The 23,416-nt window shown below is 32.6% G+C and overlaps 1 protein-coding gene across 10 annotated transcripts in view; it reads right to left on the bottom strand.

The window, feature by feature from the left end:
- Positions 1 to 1,698: 1,698 nt before the first annotated feature.
- Relch (RAB11 binding and LisH domain, coiled-coil and HEAT repeat containing) overlaps positions 1,699 to 23,416 on the bottom strand; it is a 99,188-nt gene continuing 77,470 nt past the window's right edge. For 6 of the 10 annotated variants that reach the window (XM_021724949.3, XM_021724948.3, XM_078029922.1 and 3 more), the window contains 7 exons: positions 22,067 to 22,149; positions 21,002 to 21,065; positions 19,493 to 19,631; positions 15,396 to 15,512; positions 11,691 to 11,779; positions 10,317 to 10,387; positions 1,699 to 3,435 (listed from right to left, as the gene is read on the bottom strand). In XM_021724949.3, the coding sequence (XP_021580624.2) occupies positions 3,315 to 3,435; positions 10,317 to 10,387; positions 11,691 to 11,779; positions 15,396 to 15,512; positions 19,493 to 19,631; positions 21,002 to 21,065; positions 22,067 to 22,149 (684 nt within the window). In that variant the 3' untranslated portion in view covers positions 1,699 to 3,314. Of the gene's footprint in view, positions 3,436 to 10,316; positions 10,388 to 11,690; positions 11,780 to 15,395; positions 15,513 to 19,492; positions 19,632 to 21,001; positions 21,066 to 21,263; positions 22,150 to 23,416 lie in introns of those variants that run through there. The other 4 variants (XM_005323012.5, XM_040272338.2, XR_013429510.1 and 1 more) reach the window with 3 other exon arrangements.

Raw genomic sequence — 23,416 nt, forward strand, 5'->3', positions numbered from 1 at the left:
TACTGCCACATTGATGTTCATAGCAGCACAATTCACAATAGTTAGACTGTGGAACCAACCCAGATGCCCCTCAATAGATGAATGGATAAAAAAAAATGTGGCATTTATACACAATGGAGTACTACGCAGCACTAAAAAATGACAAAATCATGGAATTTGCAGGGAAATGGATGGCATTAGAGCAGATTATGCTAAGTGAAGCTAGCCAAGCCCTAAAATACAAATGCCAAATGTCTTCTTTGATATAATGAGAGCAACTAAGAACAGAGCAGGGAGGAAGAGCAGGAGGAAAAGATTTAACATTAAACAGAGACATGAGGTGGGAGGGAAAGGGAGAGAAAAGGGAAATTGCATGGAAATGGAAGGAGACCCTCATTGTTATACAAAATTACATATAAGAGGTTGTGAGGGGAATGGGGAAAAAAAAGGAGAGAAATGAATTACAGTAGATGGGGTAGAGAGAGAAGATGGGAGGGGAGGGGAGGGGAGGGGGATAGTACAGAATAGGAAAGGTAGCAGAATACAACAGTTACTAATATGGCATTATGTAAAAATCTGGATGTGTAACCGATGTGATTCTGCAATCTTTGTAATGTTCTGAACAACCAATAAAAACAACAACAACAACAATTTCATTCAGGATGGAAGTCAATTTGATGTTTAGTAATCTTTCAAGAGGGGTGCTTGATGGAAATGAATGTCAAGAACTCCTGTGTACGCAGATATATAAGTCTACCATTCAAGTATGTACCTGAAAGAATTCAGCTAAATTATTAACTATGGCACTTTCAAATTTCTGAAAAAAAAAATCTTTGGATTGTTTTAGAAATATAGAAATAATTTTGAATTAGCTTTTTATTAAGTCGAATACTTAAACCCTAAATTTCTGTCTAAAAAGAAATAGTTTCAGTGTTTTATTCCCTGCTTTAGAAGAACATACTTAGAATCAATAATTAGCATCTATCTGCAAAAAATCCATATTTTACCAAAACAACAACCACCACCACCCCCCAAACATGTGAAATCTTTATGATATTAAGATATACGAAAGCGAATTAAGGAAGACTCACTTGAGATATATTGGATGGCTTGACTGCTTTTGCTGATAGCATTTAGGTACATGAATTCATTAATTAATAAAAATTATCACAACAGAAATGCATTACAGCCAGCTCTCTCCATTCACGTATTTCATAACCATGGATTAAAAATATTCCAGAAAGAAAAAACTGCTTCTATTTCAAATATCTCCAGGCTTTCTTTTCTTGTTAATATTTCTTAAACAATACAGTAAAACAATTATTTGCATAGCACCTATATTGTATTAGATACTGTCAGTAATCTAAAGATAATTTAAAGTACATGGGAAAATATGCTTGGGTCATATACAAATAATATATCATTTTATAAAGATTGAAACATCTATGAACTCTGGTATCTGCAAAGGATTGGAATCAATTTCAATGGATATGGAGGAACAGTATATCTATTTGTTTAGTAACATAGATGTATTCTATTATAGTTCAAAGCAAGGGAGAATTTAAATACTTTTCTTTTGAGTCATCCCTGAAATATATTAGTAACTTATATAGATTAAATTTCTAAAATATAAGTACATTTTTATGAATATATGCTCTTTTTTTTTTTGACTGGACATAGTTTCCAAATGAAAACAAAACATATAGCCCCAAACAAAACAAGTATGCAAAACATTTTATTTATAATAGATCAACATTTTTGACATGAAAGGTAGCCACTTTCAATTTCTCAGGAATGCCTAGAATCCAACAGTTTTCAGAAGAACTAGTTTGTCAACAATTATTTCACTGTAGGTAAAAGACATAATTTTAGAATGAAATTTTTAAATGGCTTTGCCTATTGCAACTTATTTTGTAAGTTTGAATGTATGGTAAGCTAGCTTTCCCAGGAAGTGAATATAGTCCAACTATGTTCCAAGAATATTAAACCAATTTATACAACAAATATGAGAATCACCTATGAGTATCAACTGTGCTCAAATGATGATTTTCTTTTATCAAAATATTCATTTTTCAAAAAGCCTCACATTAACCCCTCAAACCAATCACCCTTTTTCTGTGTCCATCATCCTTTTCTACTTCAAGTTCCATTACTGTAGACACAATAGTCAAATCCCAGTGAAACTATCTATATATTAACTTAAATACACCAAACACAAGAATAGTCACTTTAAGAATAGACTTTAAGGTGGTAATTAACCAATAATAATTTAGCCAATGTCACTTTTAGTTTAGAGGGAAAAAAGTACTTCCCAAATGTCCTTAACTTTTCAATACTTCTCTGTAACACACAGAATGAAAAGGTGACCTATGGAATTAAAATCATCAGAAAACATCTTCAAGAAAATGTTTTACATAAATAAGACATTAAATTTCAGATCCGAACCATATTTTTTTTTTTTTGTATTTTGATTTGGGAAAAAAATTCACAAGTATTAGCTCTCCTCAGTTACATTTTTTTCTGAGCATTAAAGTCTACTACACTCTTTGTAAAGTTTACCTTGGTCATTACTCCCCATGCTTATGTGCTGTCTTTTCTCAGGTGAGTCCATTACATGCATGTAAGTGCTGGGGAGGTTTAAATAGTTACTTAAGGAATATTTATGAGAGCTCTGAAATGTTGAAAGTTTCGTCATTATCTATTTGCTGTAGGATTTGTAATTCAAATTCATCACAGCAGCCTAAAGAAATACTGTGTGAATGGAATGCACATAATTCCTACAGAACACACAAACTGAAGTCCAAAAGGCACAGAGTAATGCTGGTGGCTCTTTCTAGTCAGTTAGGAAACAATAAAAAGTCTTCATTATTCTTTCATAATTTAAATACTTAAGTAATCTCCACTTTTATTACTTTATAACAATGACTTCAAATTTACATTATTTTAAGTACCATTGTAATAGCTTAGAGTATAATACAGATATTTGCTAATATCCCATCCAAAAATAAAAAACAAAAACAAAACAAAAACCTCTTCACTATATATATACATATATATATATATATATATAAAATTATTCTCAAAGATAAGAACATAGAAGAGGGACTTGGTACAGACCAACCAATCAATTTTCTATTACCACAGTTGTAATTCCCAAATCAACAGAAGATATACAGCAATACTCAAAAGCAGTGCAAATATTTTTGGAGGTTAGGATAAAAATATAACGTAAGAACACAAAACTGAGGAAATAAAAAAAGGCAAGTACTTCAAGTACAAGGAGCCAGACTGCTTGAGGTCCATCTTAGTGTTTATTGGGGGTTTCCTTCTTCCTTCTACTTCTTTCTCTGAAACACATTGGCCAGCATGGCACCTGATGTTGTCAACTGACCCATTTTGTTTAAAAACTTCGTCTTTGTATCTTCACTCACTAAGCTTGCAGCAATTGACATTGAGCTAAGAAAGAAATTTAAAAATTCATGTAAAGCAATTAAAAAAACAAATTTATCCACTTTTCATTTCTTTAGTAACATATTATCAATACATTCTAAATTGGTGTTACAAAAGGGAAACTACTATTTAAAAAGGAAGTTTTTGTGTATTGTACTAAGTTGGCACTTTCATGTTCATCATTTATATTAAAGAATAATAGTTAGGAGCAAGTCTGGGATGAGTCCAAATCTTGGCTATTTACTAGCTGTGTGACTTTGAAAAAGTTTTATTTAATCTGTAAAAGAGAGAAAATCTAGTACCTTCCCCATAGGGCTATTAGCTTTCTATCACTTCCCTGAACCTAAGCCTTTAACTACCACCTGTATATTAACAGTTCTTAAATCTCAACGAAATAACTGCCTGTAGTGTTTCCCTAGCTCTACCTCAAATTTTAATATTCCTCTTCAGAACTGTTCTTCATATAGTTCTGTTTTGTTGCACTGTGTATTATCCACTTAAATGTTCAAATCAGAGATCTGGGAATTCTTATATCTGTTCTCCTTCAATCTAAATCTGTTGCTAAACTGAGTTTACATTTGAGGTACATCTGTAATCCATCTTCTCAAACTCACTGCCCCAGGCAGTGAGTTAAGATCATGGTCTTAAGAACCTCAATGCTTGGGTTTGAATTCTGGCTCCTCCATTTAGAAGGCTGATGACTTTTGAGGAAGTTACCTACCTCTGTGTCATCTATAAAATGAAAATAGGAATAGTATCCACTTTGTAGGGTTATTAAGACAATAGTTATCAAGGATGTTAAAACCGCTTGGAGTGTTATCTGGTTGAAAAGTGTCACTTCCTATTACCTTTGCATCCACACTCACACTTGATCTCAACATGGATCCCATGATAGCGTTCCAATCTGTTCCACCTGCTTTTCTTAATCAGAATCCAACTTCTAAAAAGCAGTGTTTCTCAAAGTGTGGTTCCTGGACTTGGAGCATCAACATCACCTGGGAACTTGTCAGCCATGCAAATTCTCAGGCTCCACACTAGATCTTCTACATATATATATATATATATAATTTTAGTTATAGTTGGACACAATACCTTTATTTTATTTATTTATATATGTGGTGCTGAGGATGGAACCCAGTGCCTCGAACGTGCTAGGTGAGTGCTTTACTGTTGAGCCACAACCCCAGCCCTATCCACCCTACATCTTCTGAATCAAAATCTCTGGAGATGGCACCCAGCAATCTCTAGTTAATTCTAACAAACCCTAAAGCTTGAGACCCAGAGTTCCTAAGAGCTGGAAACTCCAGGTAGCAGGCCAAATCTAGTCTGCTGCCTACTACTGTAAAGTTTCACTGGAACTGGATCATGCCTATTTATATACATTTTGTCAATAGCTGCTTTCTTGTTATAACAATAGTCTAGTGAGTTGTTGTGACAGAGGCAGTATGGTCTTCAAAGCTTAAAATAGTATTTGCTGTCTATAGAAGCTTGCTAACTCCTGATCTATGAAGTCCCAACCTCTTAGTGTAGCAATACAAAGTTCTGTACCTGCCCATCTTCACCCACTTATACTTTACCTACCATTCCCAGCACATGGTCTTCTATAACTTTTATCATTGTACACAGTGCTGATTTTTGTTTTTTGGTCTTTTAACATTATTTTAATCTATGCTTTTAACTGCTTCTTTTTTCCACTTCATTTGCGAACACTCTGAGGAAAGGCACTATGGCTTGCTCAATAGCTCAGGGTAAGTATTCAGTGAATTTTACTAAATATTTAATGAATACAAGAAGGATATTAAAATAATTATGCACTATATTTCCTTCTTGTAGATCAGGGCTTTTAAACTTTCTGAAAAAGATTCCCAGTAAGAGATACCTACTGTATCTATAGAGAAATACTCATCCTTACTAAGTAAAATAGACATACCCTATATTTTCTATTTCATTCTATTTCTTGGGGAAAAATGTTTATCACAATCAATTAATTTAATGCTATCCTACTGGGTCCAGCAAATATCAGCGCATATATTAATACCTTTATCTGTGGGAGGTAGTCACTATGAATGATTCACATTCTCCTTCCCTGAGCAGAGAGGCTTTGACCGTCACTACATCTCATAGTGACCTGGACATTGCCCAGGTCCTGGAAGTTTGAGGACGCGTCTTCAGATGTAGGGGTGTCGCCCCATGGACTGAGCTACGCTCACCAGTTCCTTTGTGAAATTACCCCTTTGCCCTATTTGGGATAGAATGTTCCATGGAAACACCCTTTGTGTGTCCCCTTCTCTTGCTCTGCCTTTGGGTGTGGCCTTCCTAGATGTCAGTCAACCTGCTGATAGCAGACATCTTGAAGCTAGACTCAATCCCCTGAAACTTTTCCCCTTGCCTCATTTGAATGGCTTCTCCTCAATTAAAGGGTTCAGCACACACTCTTTCTTTCTGCAGACCCTTAAAGTCAGAGGAGTTGTCACAGGACCCCAAAGAAAAAGGTATCTCTGTCTTTTGTGTGGTTATTTTGTGCAGCCCAGTTCACCTGGAGTGACCTTGAGTGTTTTAGTCGTGAGGAACGAGACATTTATCTGCCCCAATTCTCACTTAGAAGCAGTTCTCTTTACCGTTCAAGGTTTTCCTCTTGTATTTTTGATCTATAATAGACTTCAGAGGAGGAGATAGTGAAGGAAGCCTTCCTTGAAGAGGTGACATCTAAGCTTTGGCCTGAAGGATCAATAGGAAGTAGCTAAGACAGAGTAAGAATATTCCTAGCAGATGGACTTCTCTGTGTGAAGATCTGAGGGAGCACAGGTATGGTAGAGCTGAGGCTCCCAAGTCTTCCACTGAACCTCTCTTGGCTGTCCCTGGTAGTTAAGACCATTTTCTTACTTACATAACCAGTAAAATTTCATCATGGATTTATTATATTACTTAACAATAGGGACAACAATGCCATTTCCATATCTTGTCTAGGCTTGCTCTAAAATAAATTACTGAAGGGCAAAGCTATCTACTTATTTTTATTTATTTATCTCCAATCCTGAGTACACTGCCCAAAATGAAGAAATTTTTGCACATGAAAAACTGTATCAGATTTCCTCTCATTTCTTCAGTGTATACTTCCTGTATTATTTATTTGGTATTTTTAAGTCTCTGTTCTGCTAAAATTATGTAAATGTCTTGATTAACTATAGGATGTGAGCTTCCTGGTAGAAGGAATCATGCCCAAATTCTATTGTTTCTCTCTTGTATATCTACTGACTGATAATATGGTTAATGTTTTCACACATTTTTTTGTTATAAAATGAGTTAAGTTAAAGATTAATATATAATATTTTTCCTACTTCATTTGGTGTTTATAGAAAACTCTCTTACCAAGTACAAAATATTTCAAAACACATTTTAGAGTACAACAACAACAACAAATCCATGTCATTAAGCTTTTTTTTTTGGGGGGGGGCGCGATACCAGGGATTGAACTCAGGGGTACTCAACCACAGAGCCACACCCCTAGTCCTATTTTGTATTTTATTTAAAGACAGGGTTTCACTGAGTTGCTTAGCACCTTGCTTTTGCTGAAAATAGCTTTGAACTTGAGATCCTTCTGCTTCAACCTCCTGAGCGGCTAGGATTATAGGAATGTACTACCATGCCTGGCAGTTTTGCAAATCTTAATGATGAAAAAAAAATTTTTTTAAATTACTTGGAACAATTTATATACAAAGTTGTGACCATATTACTCTCTGACCCTTACTCTCAAAGTATGTTTATGATATTGTCATACCAGATTGCGAAGAAGGGCCATGTCAACAGACTAACATGTCAACTTGAAAGGGCTCAAATTGGCTAAAGATGGGATAATTTGTGATTCAATTAGAATAATTTGATGTAATGAATAGGAACTATGTTTAAATATACGAGTTCATAATGATATTTAAAAACAACTGTGGTGTTCACCAGAGAGTGAATCAGTTTTTTTGAAAGTTGGTAAAAAAAAAAACCCAAACATTTATTTTTTTTTTTACTGTGCAAACAATATACACTGGGTCACGGTAGTACATACGGGGTAAAAATTTTCTTTTCTGAAGTATTCTGGCTCATAAATGATATAGAAATGACAGAATTAGAGAGCATTGTATTTTGTAACCTGTAATGAATTAGTGGAACTAGGTTTTAGTCACTAACAGCTTGTTAACATCACCAAAAAAGGAAAGAAGCAGACATTATCTGCCTTATGAGAAAAAAAGTAGTAGTCTTGCCCAAAGAAACAAAGATGCCCTGAATCTGATTAAGTCTCTAGATCTAGTCCCAACTACCAAATTTACAGGAAATACAGAAGTACATGTTAAACAATACAAGGGAAATGTAGTCAGCAAAATTCAAACTGTGAAAAACTCTCAAGGACAAATGACCCAGTTTCTTTTACAAGCAAATTTTATGAAGAATAAAAGAGGAGTGGAACCTTGTACCTATGGAGTAAGAGACTTAACATATCAGCCAGATATAATGTACAGAACTTATCTGGATCTTGATTCAAAGAACAAACTATAATAAAAACATTAAATAACAAATCAGATAATATTCATGAAAAAAATTCAAAATTTAAATGGGGACAAAAGAATCAACAACATTAAGGAGATATTGTTATTGCTTATGTTTTTAAAAAATACTTGTTACCTCCTGAGAGGCTGAGATTTTTAAAAATATTTATTTTTTAGTTGTAGTTAGACACAATATCTTTATTTATTCATTTTTATGTGGTGTTGGGGATCGAGCCCAGGGCCTTGTCTGTGTTAGGCGAGTACTCTACCGGTGAGCCACAACCCCAGCCTCCCCTTACCTTTTCTTAAAAGAAGTATTTTTTAGTTGTCGATGGACCTTTTTCATTTTATTTATGTATATGTGGTGTTGAGAAGTGAACCCAGTGCCTCATACATGCTACAAGTGCTCTTCCACTGAGCTACAATCCCAGCCCCCAAAATACTTGTTATCTTTTAAAGATAAATAGCACTGTATATATAGGAAAGGGAAGTAAATGGTATAATAGTGGGATAAAACTGAATTGAAGCTGGGTGATTAAAACATGGGAATTCATTCTTGTGTTTATTTGAAATTCTCTAAAAATCAGTAACAATACAGATGATCTGAATGACATGAAAAAACATGATTACACAAGTAAAGCTTTTTTAAAAAAAAATTTTTAAAAGAAGGGTCACATATAGAAAAAGCAATCTTTTGCAAAGATATTTTTCTCTATTTTAATTCCTACATGTAGATCCATGAATTTCATTTAAAATGAATTTTGTTCCAAAAATTTTCATGTTTTAAAACAATAATCTGAAGACACCAAATAATCTTGATATTTAACATATAATAAATAAATGTAAGTATTTGTTTTGGTGTTTATTTTGGAGATTTTGTTTAGATCAGAAATCTTAGTTTCATTACATTACTATTGTTTTATTATTTTTGGGTACTGGAGATTAAATCCAGGATTGCTTTAGCACTTAGCTACATTCCTAGTCTTTAAAAATTTATTTTGTAATTTTGAAACAGGGTCTTGCTAAGTTGCTGAGGTTGGCCTCAAACTTGCAACACTCTTGCCTTAGCCTCTTGAGTTGCTAGGACTACAGGCATGTGCCACTGTGCCTAGTTAGCTCTTCTTATTGTTTGAATCCTCCACTGCTGAAATAGCAGGTATGTATGAAGAAGAGCTCCTTTTATCCTAGTAAGCTTAATTAAAAAAAAAAAAAAAAGGTTCTGTTACATCACAATAAGAGACTCTGTGTGTATGAAAGAGTAGCTAGGATGAAAAGTACTCCCAATAGTTATACTTAAAGAAAACACTCTGAGGTTTTTTTTTTTTTTTTAATGTTTGAATCCATTTAAAATTAATCACTGAAGATTACTTCAATAAGAATTAAAGTACACAAAGTCTATTTGTAAATTATTCCTTTTCTGAATTCCTAACATTAATTATTCTTCCTCATCTGTGTTCACTATTTTTTGTTCCCTTAATACTGGGGATTGAACTCAGGGCCTCATGCATGCTAGGCAAGCATTCTACCACTAAGTTATATTTCCAGCCTTTTTATTTTATTTTTACACAGGGTCTCACTAAGTTGCCTAACTTGGTCTCTAACTGCATTAGTCTCCAGAGTAGTTGATATTATAGGTAATGACCACCAAGCCTTGCCTGGCTTGTCACATTTTAATTTCATTGACTCTCTGAATTCTAATTAGCTTGTTTAGAAGCATTAGTTTGGCTATGATATTCCCAAATTTACAATTGTTTATGCAGCAAACAACTATATCTTCCAACATCTGATACAATTCTTTTTCTTTCTTTCTTTTCTTTTTTTTCTTTTTTTCTTTTTTTTGATACTGGGGACTGAACTCAGGGGCATTTGACCACTGAACCACAGCCCCAGGCCTATTTTGGATCTGAGTTGCTTAGGGCTTCGCCATTGCTGAGGCTGGTTTTAACCTCATGATTCTCCTTTCTCAGCTTTCTAAGCAGCTGAGATTATAGGCATGTGCCACCTAGCTAACAAATTTCTGACACAAATTTCTAGATATTGTTTTGATCAGTGAGTTCCTGATCCAGCTCCACAGCAAAATCTCTTTGGAGACTGTTAAATGTAAAGATTCCTAGAGTGAATCACAATATTGAGAGGAGGGTACAAAGCATGAGGACAAGATCCGAGTTTTAAATACCCGGGATACTTCTGATGAGATGGTTTATGGACTAGCATTGAAAGAACAGCTGAACTGAATAATTTTCTTGTCTTCTAAATAAATGACTACAAAATAATACAACATGAAACATTATAAACAATATTTAGATAGAAAAATTAAGGTAAATATGAAGCCTTAAAGAAAAAATGTCTTACCCTTGAGGCTCTTGGACAGTCTTGTTTTCTACTTTTTGTTCACATTCTTTTATCATAGAACTTAAAATAACCTGATTAAGAAAAATTACTTTAGTGAAGAGCACAACACGATGGTTTTATCTAAAGTTTTAACTAAATATTGAGTATCTCATAAACTAACACATTGATTAAAATTTTTAAAATATGACAGTTACTTTGTTAAAAGATTCATATTAGGTCCTTAGACTAAATACAGGAACAATTTTAAAAGATCTCAATCTGGGGGCTGGGTATAGTGCAAGGCCCTGAGTCAATTCCCCAGCATTCCTTGCCTATCCCACTCCCAAATCTCAATCACTTAATAGTATTTATTTTTTTTAGGTTTCTTTAGTTCAGGGTAGGCACTGAGGTAAAGTTGAGATTTAAGCAAAAACTTGAAGGAGATAAAGGAATGTTTTGAAGACCGGCAAGAAGCTGAATTAAATGTGATGGACATCATTATCCAAAGTACATGTATGAAGAGACAAATTGGGTGTCAACCTACTTTATTTACAAACAGTGATATGAAAAATTGTGGTATATATGTGTAATAAGAATTTTAATGCAAAAAAAACTACATGTATAAAGACATGAAAAAATAATTTAAAAGTTAATATTACTCAAGAACAAGTCTTTTGTTGAGTTTGTTTCTAATTTAAAAAAATGCATAGATGTAAATAAACTCAATGCTTCTTAGTTTTTTGAACAACAAAAAAAGAACATGAATTAAGGAACTGATTTGCAAGTAGGCATATGTACCAATAGACAGTGTGAAAGTTGAAAAGAGAAGAGTGGGTAGAGACATTGAGAAGAAAAAGAGATATGGGAAACAATGAAGGGAAGCTTTTGTTTCACTTAGGAGAAAAAAAGTCAACCATAATAGGAAAAGCTGGCAGAAAAATAGCTTGAGGATACAAATGATAGAGGAAGCAGGAGGCAAAGAGCAAGAAATGAAAGAGTTATGAAGAAATGGAGATAGAAAATAGAAACTTGGCTTTTAAGAAAGTTGATAGAGATAATTAACATTTTATAGTTATAAAACATTTCACCCATGTAAATCTTATTAAATTCTTATTAATTAAAATGAAGGTGAGCATGTTATATCTACTTCACAGAATTAAGCAGAGGATTCAAGATGTTAAAGCAGTTGCTTGAAATATCACAACTAGTAAATAAATCAAATAATAACACTGAGCTAAATTAAAAAAAATTAAACACAGCATATCACAATCAAGCCTTACATAAAGAGTAATGAAAGCTTGCACAGAAGATATTGAAACATATTGGAGATATTGAAACATATCAAATAATAACAGTGTTATCACAGTGATAACAGTGATAATCACAGTGGCTTACCTCATGTTCTGGAGAGAGATGTTCCATGTCAGTGCGTAAACACCTGAGGCCAGGTAAAAAATGATTTACCATTAAATCCTCTGAAATGACTTGAGAGAAGGTAGTTAAGAAAAATTTAATAAACCAAATGTTCAACCAAACAGTAGAGGTTATATATAAAGAAGCCCTCTGAAAGGAGGACTATGTTCTATTGATGCTCAGAGTAAGTAAACAGTCCTGTATGATTCTTTATTTGGAGCAGGTTACTGTGTTTATTCTCACAATCTATTCATGCTAGTGGCATTCATTCTGGTATCCCATAATTCAATAATATGCTATGTAAATGTGTGAAAAAAGGATGACAACTAAATCATGAAACTTAATCAGATTTAAATGAGTATGAAAAGAAAATCAATGTTTCTATGACAATTAAGTTGCAAGTTTTGGAAAAAAAGGGTAAACTGCTTAAATCATTGTTATTAAGTGTTGTATAATATTTCACACTGAATCCCACTATTTTATATAAATTCAAATTCACCAACAGTAACAAACAACCATGTGTAAACAACTGGGAAAAATGTAAAAATCTAAGAACATTATATACTCAGTATCAGAAATGTTTCTGGATCCTGTTAAGAGAACCTTAATCTTAAAATTATACACAAATGTACCATGGATGTGGTTTATCTAAGAAAGATATTTAACTATAATGATTCACACAAAAGAGATGCCTCAGTTTTATATCAAGATTGATAAAAATACAAGTATATTTTTAAGTTAAAATAAGTTATCTAAGGTTTATATCATTTTCCTGGTTTCTTATTTTAATCATCCTGTTGAACTGACCTTCTACTGGTTCTGATAGACTTGGATAACAGAGTTTTTGATGTAATAAGAGATTTTGCTATCAGTTTAGTATTACTTATAGTTCCTGCTCATCTTAATTTCTGTTGATTATCTTGACATTCTAAAGAATCAGGAAAACAGATATATTTGTCAAGAAAATAATTCATCTTGTTCATTCACATCAATTCTGGCACATTCTTACCTTATTCTAGCTGTTATCTATTTAAAATAGTTCTTTAAAAAGATTATACCATATTAAAGTAAAAAATGCCACTAAATAAATTTCCTTAGAAAGATGGCTTAATTATTTTTGAAAAAAATTAAAATAAAAATTTTATAAATTATAATAATTTTAAAATAATTTTTAATAAAAATTATCAAGAAAAATCAGCATAATATATAAATATTTCCTTGAAAATACAGTTTTAAATAAAAATTGTGCACAAAGCTCCTATAATTAGTGGCTTATAAATTCAATAGTCACTAAAAATACAGACATACAGAGGGCTGCAACCTAATGGTTATGTAGTTTTCTTCTCTAGATATGGGGAAAGTACCACCAAGATAAAGCTGTGAGTGACCTTTGGATTAGCAGCCTGTGAAGTTAGAAATATGGGCATAGATTGAGAAGCGTAAGATGGTTTTATTTAGAGAAAAGGGGGAAGATACTTTCCTCCTTTCAGTTCACCTTTTCCCAAAGAATCATAGTCTTTCAAGCTCTGCAAATATACAGATCATTTACTCATGTTTGAAATAGCCTCTACCTCATTGATGAATGATGGTCAAAAGGGTTCTAATTGTTCATAATGATAGCATATTTATAATTTCATAATCGAGATCACTGCAGTTTTAGATAGACCAATTATAAAGATTTCCCCATAAACAAAACTGGTCTCTCTGGAACCTCAGCTTGTTTAGTGTTAGCTCTGAACCTTTAGCTACACAGTACCCACCCTTCCTTCTAACCTTTAGGTACTTGCAGTTGTCAAAATATCTTTCTATCCTCAAGCTATCTCTTCTCCAGGTTAAAGATTTCTAATTTCCTTCTACCTTTTCCTAAACATGACTTCTTAAGCACTATTGTTAGAATGGTTCTTTCTTATACCATATTGCTATAAAAACTTTTTATTGTGTTTATTTTTGGAACAATCTGTGTATTGAAATGCATGATAATATTTTTCTATATAGACTTCTATGCTCTTCAGAAACCAATGTCTTTCCCACTTGGAAAATTTTGTTTTATAAAAATAAAAATTTTGACTTTTGGATTTTATAAAGATAAAAATTTTGATCGTTTTGATCATTTTCTTTTTGGTACATTCTTTTAGAAACTTTCTACTAATATTATACATGAGTTCTGCTTAAGTCTAATGAATGAAACAATATTTTCCTTCTTTTGTGATAAAACTCTGACGTGTTATCACTACTTTCTTGCAGGGATCCTGTCGCTTCTCCATTGTTAAAAAATTCTTCCTTGCTAATTCAGAATATCAGTTCCTCTTTTTGCTTCCTCTATTTTCTCTAAGTTTAAAGAGCCAAAAAGATAAATCAGGAATGATAGTAAGTTCTCCTTTTAGTGGAATTAAATTTACAGATGACACACATAATTGAGGTACAATATTACTAAAACAGGGTACTTATGCCCACTTCATAATCTATATTCCAAAGAACATGGTTTATATCATCCATATGATTTGGTAATTTGTAGTAGATTCCAAAAATAAAATACACTCAATAATGAATCCAATTATATAAAAGTTTTAATAGTTTCAAAAGGAGATGCAGCTCCTTAATAGATTGTTTTTTCTACTTTTTCTGAGTAAAAACAATCTCCCACGATATTTTCTGGTCAAAAATCCAGTGCCAATAGTGTTATGCATTTATCTTATTTAAAAGTACCTGCTTACTTTGTTATTAAATGCTGTACAATATTTCACAATGAATCTCACTATTTTATATAAATTCAAATGCACCAACAGTAACAAGCAACCATGTGTAAACAATTGGGAAAAATGTAAAAATCTAAGAACATTATATACTCAGTATCAGAAATCATAAACCTGAAACTTCCTTTTTGCTGTTTTTTCCAGGAACCTCTTATCATTTTTCCAATTCCTCTATATCATAATTCTCTGATTCTGTGTCTAGTGTGCAGATTTGTTCTATTTGAATATTCAACATTCCACTTTTTTTTCAATCTCTTATTTCCTTTTTTGAACTCTTCTGCCTTTCAATAAGAGCCAGGAAGTTGGTATTCATTTTGCCCATCTTTACTTCCTCTTAGTTTTTATTTTACTAGGCATAGGATAGTAAAGAGAATATTTAATGGGAGTTGGGGGAGAATGACTAAAGTTCTTTGTTCTGGTCACAGTTTTGCTTTTAACTATAAAAACTGAATAAGTCACTATCATCTTTAAGCCTTAGCTTATTTATTTACAATATAGAGTTGATGTGGGCTTATATGATCTAAGTTTCTCCTAGTTGTCCCTGTACTTTTCCAATGAGTGATACCTCTGTAAGAGAAATTCACCGGATACCAGCAATTAAATATTCACTGAAAAACTTAACTGCCAGGACATATATAAGGCAGTCTTTTGATAAATGGAAGTCTCTCGACTATAATTCATTCTGGCTTTATTTTTTGCTCTGTTACACAGCTGATTAACATAATAAAATTCGGTCTAAGAAACTTATTATTTTAAAAAGGTAGAAATATAAACAGAATTTTAAGTTATTTTTAAAATTATAAAACAACTGTAAAAAAGAAGTGGACAAAGGAAAATAAAAATTTCAATTTTCTACATATTAATAAGTTGAAGCTAAGGTTCATTGTAAAATTGGTTACAAAAAGGTAGATATACTTTGATAAAGCAAGGATACAACAACATGAAAGTGCACTGTAGGCTTCAAAAAGATGGGTAGCAATGTCCAGTCTTTTAGAATCCACAATTTGTAAGTTGTTCACCAAGGCTAACTTATGTAAATGTGGTATAACGACTGAAAAAGAAAAAAGAAATTGTTACATTTTTATCCCAAACATGCATATGAAACCCTCATACTTTACAAAAGATTTACCATTTTAATTTCTAAAATTCTATTTACTGCTGGATGCTTTCAAAAGATTATCAACATTCTATGCTTTCTTTTTCTTACTAGGAAGAAAGTATGTTTTTCAAAACAAAAAGTGATCTGGGATTTGGGAGAAATAGATTATTTACTATTGTAATTATTAACTAGTTATGGGGATGCATATGGGTGATTTTGGCTCACTGTAATTCATTTTCCCAATTTTGAAAAAAGAAACACACACACACACACAAACATGAACAACCTATACCTTGTGTTATTTGTCCTTACAAACAAGCTTTTTAATAAAAATATTATTATTATTATAATACACTTATTATTTTCTCAATAACTCACAATTTTTTTTAATAATGTTATTTTACTCCCTAATAATACTATTACCTTTAGTTTCTAAAATGCTTTATAAAAAATAATGCCAAATGGCACTGGTGCCTGAATTTTTAAGTTCTGAGGGTTCAATACCCTTATAGAATATTGTAAAGTTTCATAAATACAGATAGCCTACTACTAAAGTAAAAGCAATGGTGGGGAGGGCTGGGGTTGTAGCTCAGTGGTAGAGTGCTTGCCTTGTACGTAAGGCCCTGGGTTCAATCCTCAGCACCACATAAAAATAAATAAAATAAACGTATTATGTCCAACTACAACTAAAAATTTTTAAAAAATAAAGTAAAAGCAATGAAATAATAACCTATGCAGTTGCAATGAGCAATCTCTAGTGCCCAAGACTGTGTTTTCTGAATACCATTTCCCATTAAAACTAGGATTCTTAGGAGAGATGGCTTAGGTTCTCCCAAAGGCTATAGTTCACTTCTAACCCTTCTGAAACTTACCTTTCTTGCCATTTGATCTAATCATGCATAGCCCTTTTATTGTTCCTAGTCTTTGACCTTTCCTCAGTTTTTCTAAAAAATACAATGATCATACTGTATAATATTCCTTAAAAATGCTTGACTAAAAGATAAATCTATAGAAGTTAATTTAAACTTTAAAGTAGAGGTAGTTAAAGGCTTTACATAAGGATCCTCTTAATTCTCAGGAATATAAAAATGTACTATAGAATCCAAGATTTCACTGTACTTGTATTATCCTGGGCTACCTCATTTGTTCTAATTACTTAATTTTAATACATCAGATAGATTTAAATGGTTAAAAGCAGTAGGATACTAAAGACTAAGAAAAGGTTTAGTAGCCTAGGTGAGCATAATTCTAAAATTAATCTTCACAGGGAAAAAGAATAGGAAATACATAACATAAAACAACTGTAAAGTTGTCTTCTTCAGGGCAGATTGAACAAAGATTTAAAAATCACAACTAAAATAAAGATAAATCAACAAGAGAATTCATAAAACTATATTTCAGAAAACTTTCAAAAAATATTCTAGGGTAGATTTGGCAGTAAAAGTAAAGGAAATCTTTTCCTCTTTTTAAATAAATGTGCTCAGATGTGAAATAAGGAACCAAGAAAAAAAAAAAAAACTAATTTGTAATAGAAAATTGACCCTCTAGCAAATTTCCAGGATATCACTGAATATTTTTAGAAAACCTTACAAAGTGAAATAACTAAAAACAAACTAACTCCATAGGGTATCAGATAAAAAAAACTGGTTCTTAAAAATCAGAACCAAAGTTCCTGAGATAACTAAAAGTTAGAAAAACAAAGGCTAATTAAAGAACTAATGTCCTCTATTAGTTAAGAAGTAGAGGGACAAATAATCTACATACCTAAAATGCTACTCTCCAAGGAAGACATTACCACTCCCAAATTCTCTATTCTTCCTCTAAACTCCAAAAGGGAATTGCTTGAGTACAGTTAAATAAGCCACTTAACTGGACAATAAATCCAGTGAAGGTGGGGAGAGATTTTTATCTTAAAAACCATTCTGATTATATTAGAACGTGAAAGGTTGTATGAAAATGTATTTGCAGGTATATGATAAGTTAAAGGAGATGTCAGGGACAATGGTTTACTAGATCTACTAAAGCAGTGGGAATTTCTTTTTTTTTTAAAAAAATATATATGTTTAGTTGGACACAATACCTTTATTTTATTTATTTTTATGTGGTGTTGAGGATCGAACCCAGCACCTCGCTAGATGAGCCCCAGTCCCAGCCCCAGCCCCAAGCAGTGGGAATTTCTATCCTAAATCTTCTCTTAAGCTCATTTTTTTTTTCTTAAGCCCATTTATAACTGTTAATTTAGGGCTACTAGGAGAAGAAAGTTCCTTGTTATGCAAATCCTACAAATATAATAGGTATGTATCTACTCTATAAATAATCTGTCATATGAAGTAGTATGATTATTTTTAAAAGTTCCTCAAAATTAAGATACAGACATTATGTTTGCTTTGAGAAATAATTGTAGACCTAGAATGACTGAGAAAAAAGACTCCAATGATCTAACAAAAGTATAGGAATCCAGACTGATCCTTCATAGATGATCAACAGTTTTTCTTTTGAATGTACAAAGGTTAGATCATGCTAGAGGTTTTTAACTCAGTGTCACAGTATAACCTAAAGACCCAAAACTATTTATACTATCCCCTTAGTCCAGAAGACAGGAGTTTCTCTTTGCCTAAGAGTAATTACAGCCTCAATGAAGTCAAAGTACCTCAGAGCTCCTACTAAAATCATCTGTCAATTTGATGTTACCACATGTGGGTCTAGCCCTATTGCAAAACTAAAATACCAATGCTTTTTCTGTTGGTTGGTTAACTATGAATACACTTGCACAGTGAAAAGACCATTTCTGACATGTGGTGTCCTCCCTCAACATATGTTTTGGACCCTGCAGCCTCAATACTGACTTAATACTTTTTGATTACTCTTATCTTAAAAATGGTAAGAAATAATATCAGGCTGGATTTGCAAAAACTAGTTTACTGGAGAATCCAACTCTGTATTAGAAACCAAGTTGATTATTAAGTGGTTGAACCTGTGGCCCTTTCTAAATCATGACAAACTGCTAAAATTAAGGGCTAAAGTATAACAATGATAACTGATGTGTTTCTGGAGAAATAATTTCTAGATGGACTGAAGCTACCAAAAGAAACTGTTGTCATAAAGGTTGAGGACCACAGTAAAAAAAAGAAACTGGAGAAAATGTGTTAGCAAATAATCATGCAGATCATTTAGCAGATCAACAAACTGCATTAAAACAAAGTGGTGTGTCATGCTGACAACACGCTAAGTTGGAGAAATGCATAGCTTTCATAAGATCATGTCTAGAGGGGCTGGGGTTGTGGCTCAGTGGTAGAGTGCTCATCAAGCATTGTTGAGGCACTGGGTTTGATCCTCAGCACCACATAAAAATAAAATAAAGATGTTGCATCCACCTAAAACTAAAAATAAAAAATTTATCTAGAAATACAAAATTTCCCTATAATAAAAACTCTCAAAATACAAGGCAGCACAGTATTTTGCAATTAGCTATTATTAAGAAATGATTCTATAATAATGAAGTTTAGAGTCACTTTTCATATGTATTAGAGCAATTGATATATAGTATACCAAATATATACTATGTACTGAATATATGATAATATAACATATAGTAAGGAATAGGGGTGTGGGGGGTTTTGTGGAATAAAGCATTCATGCAGTTAATAGTTAACAGAACTTGAATGGTATGCATATGCACATGTGTGGATATGTGTATGTCTGTCTAAATATGTACTGAAATTTTCTATATTCCTCAAACATGGATAAATTAGCACCTTATGATGTCAAATTACCACATTGGATTCATAATAAATAACTTGTTTTGAGTTCAGTTTTCAACACAGAAAAGATAAAATGCAGTCAAGGCTTTATTTAACATGTGACAAATCCTCAGAGAAGCTTCTGGCTTTGATCTGACAATTCAGGAAAAAAGGTAGAAAAATGCAACTTACACTCATCTCGGAACCTGGGTTCTGCATTAGGCCCAACTCTACCAAATGTTTTTATGATCTCTGTATGCAAAGAATGTTGGTCTTGATACTGAGGATCTTCCAGGAAAGAAGCCAACTGCATTTTCACTCTTTCTAGTAACTTAAAATTGGATATTATATTGTCATTTTATAGAATATTAAAAATGAATACTGTTGTTAAAATGAAAGATATACATACTAAACATAGCTTACAGCAGTAAGTTCAAACAATTTATAACCCCACGAAATTAGACATTTGGATATAATAAAATACTTATGTAGTCTTTTAGCTCAGAAAAGCTTTCACATTTTTTATTCTTATTCTTTTTAAAAAAAAAAAAATAAAAATATTCCCTGACAAAATGTAAAATCAAAAGGAAAAAACCCTGTAACTAGGGCAAAGATGGTTAAATTTATGATTTTGTATCAAAATGATAACTCTTAAGTCACAGTATGAGTTACCCAATCATCCACCTTCTGAAAGCAATGAGTCATTAATGACTTATATCTTACTCATATTTCCCTAAGACATTTTTATTTTAGGATTTAAGAATATGTTGAAATTCTGCCAAGACTGCAAGTGTTGCAGAATGATTTTTTTTTCTGTTGCTTCACCAAGAAAAATTAAAAATGTTTCTAACTAAATTACTTAATTTTAATCTTTATGACAAAGAAATTATATTAAATTTTTCTTTTTTTGGTAAAATGTCATTAAATGAAAAGCATTATTTACATTTAAGTGACCAGGGACTATATCCACAAGTAATTTATTTTCTAGTCCAGAGGGCTTTTCATTTGTGTAAAGACATGTCCAATATGATAACAAATAATAAACCTCTGATACTAATTTTGAGATGTGTCTTACAGTTAATGTTACAGACAGAATCTTAAAAACTTGAAATGGAATCACAGTTTCAAAATACACCTTTAGGGAGGAAAGCTTTTGGTACTCTCTTGAATCACTAATGACAGATGTAGTATTAAGATGACACCAGATTGGTAGCATCAATGACATAGTTATCAGAATACAGGTGCTTTCTGTTGTTCATTTGTAAAATAGATTTGTGTTCCTACTGTTAACTTGTAAAATAATTTTCAAATCTGTGCAAACTTGCAATCAAGAATTTACACAGTTTGGCTAAAAGTCTACTAGAAAATATAAGGCTTTGGAGTTAGGCTTGATTTGAAAGCTTACTCAAAACTCCAATATCCAGTTAGACTCAGAACACCTGAGGTTGGCCTATTAATTAATTAATTAGTTGAGAAGACTGGACATATGGAATATGGACTAGTTCCTTAGGATATGGGGATATGCCTATTATTAAGTTAGGCTATCTTGCTTTCAAATATGAGATACTCCTCTGCCCACAAATAAGAAATAACATAAAAGGTATAATCCTTCTGCCCCTATCAATGGGGACATGTGTGGTAATATGTCACCATCACCTCAATGAGATACACATATATAAATACATTTTGGTGATTTCCTACCTCTCTCTGAATAACTGTTTCCATAATAGTGCCAAAAGCTGGAATTGTGGCAATCCTGACAGAGCTGTTAGAAATTAAAAAAGAAAGAAACTGAAACTTTCTTTGAGATACAAAGTAAGTATTAATAAAATGTGAATCATAGTAGGTAAAAATACTGTATTAGTCTCTAGCAATGACAAATTAAAAATTTTAAAAAGCAGACCAAGAAGAATGCTCAAAAAGACAGGCAGGATAACTTAAGGTCGCAGTCTGTGAAACTCACAATTCAGGATCACTGGACAAGGTAACAAGGGCCGGAGCAACCCGCTTGTCAACTAACGCTTCACTCATGCCTCGAAGAGTCAGCTGTAAACCAGTCAACATGCAATAAAAAATGGTTTGGTAAACTGGAATGAGAACTGGGTTAGCTGTGACTGAGGATGGGCAGGCAGACTCACTGGCCTTTCTTGGTTTAGTCACTCACATGAGACATTAAAATGTTAAGCCTTTGGTTCATGCCACTACACTTACTGGTAACAACCTGTTAGTGAGATTAGCAGAGCATCCTTTCTTGGCTTGGAAGAAATAGTCCATCAGCACATTTTACGTTTGAAAATGTTAACTGAATACTAATACTACTGATACATTTTTTGCCAATACACGGCCTCCAAATTAGTCTTACTGTGAGGGTTCGCTTTTAAAAAAACGATGTATGAACAGTAACATGATAAAGCTTAAAAATCAAATAAGCATAATCCAGTAATGTTACTACTATTATTATTTTTGTGGTACTGAGAATTAAATCAAGGGGTGTTCTTTCACTAATCTACACCCCTAGCCTTTAAAAACAGTATTTTTTTGAGACACAATTTCACTAAATTTCAAAGACTGGCCTTGAACTTGCAATTCTCCTTCTTCAGCCTACCTCAGCCTCTGAGTTGTTGGAATTATAGGCCTGAGCCACCAAGCCCAGCCAGTATTATTATTTCAAAGATTTCTACAATGAATTCTAAAGCTGATGGCTATTTCCTGACAGGCACATTTTTGAAAGGGATGCTGAACGAAAAAGGCAGGGATGACACTTACATTTCAGGGTCACTGGAGAGTGTAATGAGAGCAGGAACAACCCTCTGAGCTACCAGAGTTTCATTCACCCCCTTCACCAACAGCTGATTGGTCAGCACAGGGGGTATTCACAGGTGATGCACGAAAAGAGCAAATACAGTGTCACGGGAAGAAGAAAGGGACAACCAAGAGAAAGAGAGAAAACATAAAGCAAAACCAAAATTAGAAGCTAAGCAAATATAGCTACTAGAGTGCTTTACAAAGGCAGAGAATGCTTAGCAAGAAAATAAAAGCTTAAACAGCCTAGCAACTATGAAAAGAAATTTCATCATTGATTGAATGGCAGTGTACTTTTGATCAAATAGTCTATGTACTTCCATGTTCAATTAAAATATAATGTAAGAGGAAAAGAAAATTGAACTTAGAGGACACACACAAGGTGTTATGGTTAAATTCTCAAAGGAAATCTGGTGTGGTTTAATTATGACCAACATGGTACAAATTGAACTGTTTTTAAACCAAACTGAAATGTCTAACAGCCATGACTAAACTGCTTATGATTGTTCTATAGTAAGTAAATTTAAAAAACACATAGGGAAATTCTCAACCTTTTAAATCACAGAGCTTTCTCTTTAGAGGTATAGAGCATAATGCAACATAATACTTCTAGAGTAATATACTTGTGAATCAGCTCTGGGTTCAGACTCCAGTTCTCCATTTGTTAGCTTGTAGTTGTAGATATATTACATTATCTCTTGAAACTCAGTTTTATTATCTGAAAATGGCAATATTTAACTCAAAGGACCGTTGACTATTGATTTTCACATAATATACTTATATGATAAAGAATTTGCATTCAAGAAACAAACGAGAACTTAATTATTATAACTACTTCAATAATATAATTTGTGATGTATTTGGAAAATAAAATTAATTTTTAAAAGTTTGGTAGCTAACTTTTAAATAGTTCTTTGTTTTATATTTCTCTAAAATCTTGAATAAATTTTCAAATAAACATAATCAGAATATATTAAAATAATTCATTTATTAGATAACACTAATTTGCAAAACAGAACCATATTGAGCAGTATGCATTTGTTTTATAAAGATTACTAAATTTGAGGTTAATAGAGAAGGGAAACCCTCTTTTCAACTTCAGAGTGTAAGCATTTTTAATCCTAAATGCGAATCAGTCTGTTCACCTAATAATGGAACTAGTCCTCACAGAAGATCAAGATGCCATGGAATTTTTAATAACAGAAATCATTATGTGCATATGTGAATATCCCTATGCAACACATGAGAGCATACCTCACTTTATGTGAAGATACTTAATTTTGAATAATCTGTTTCCACTTACCAACTGAATTC

This window comes from Ictidomys tridecemlineatus, chromosome 13 (genome assembly GCF_052094955.1).
Source record: "Ictidomys tridecemlineatus isolate mIctTri1 chromosome 13, mIctTri1.hap1, whole genome shotgun sequence".
NCBI lineage: Eukaryota > Metazoa > Chordata > Mammalia > Rodentia > Sciuridae > Ictidomys > Ictidomys tridecemlineatus.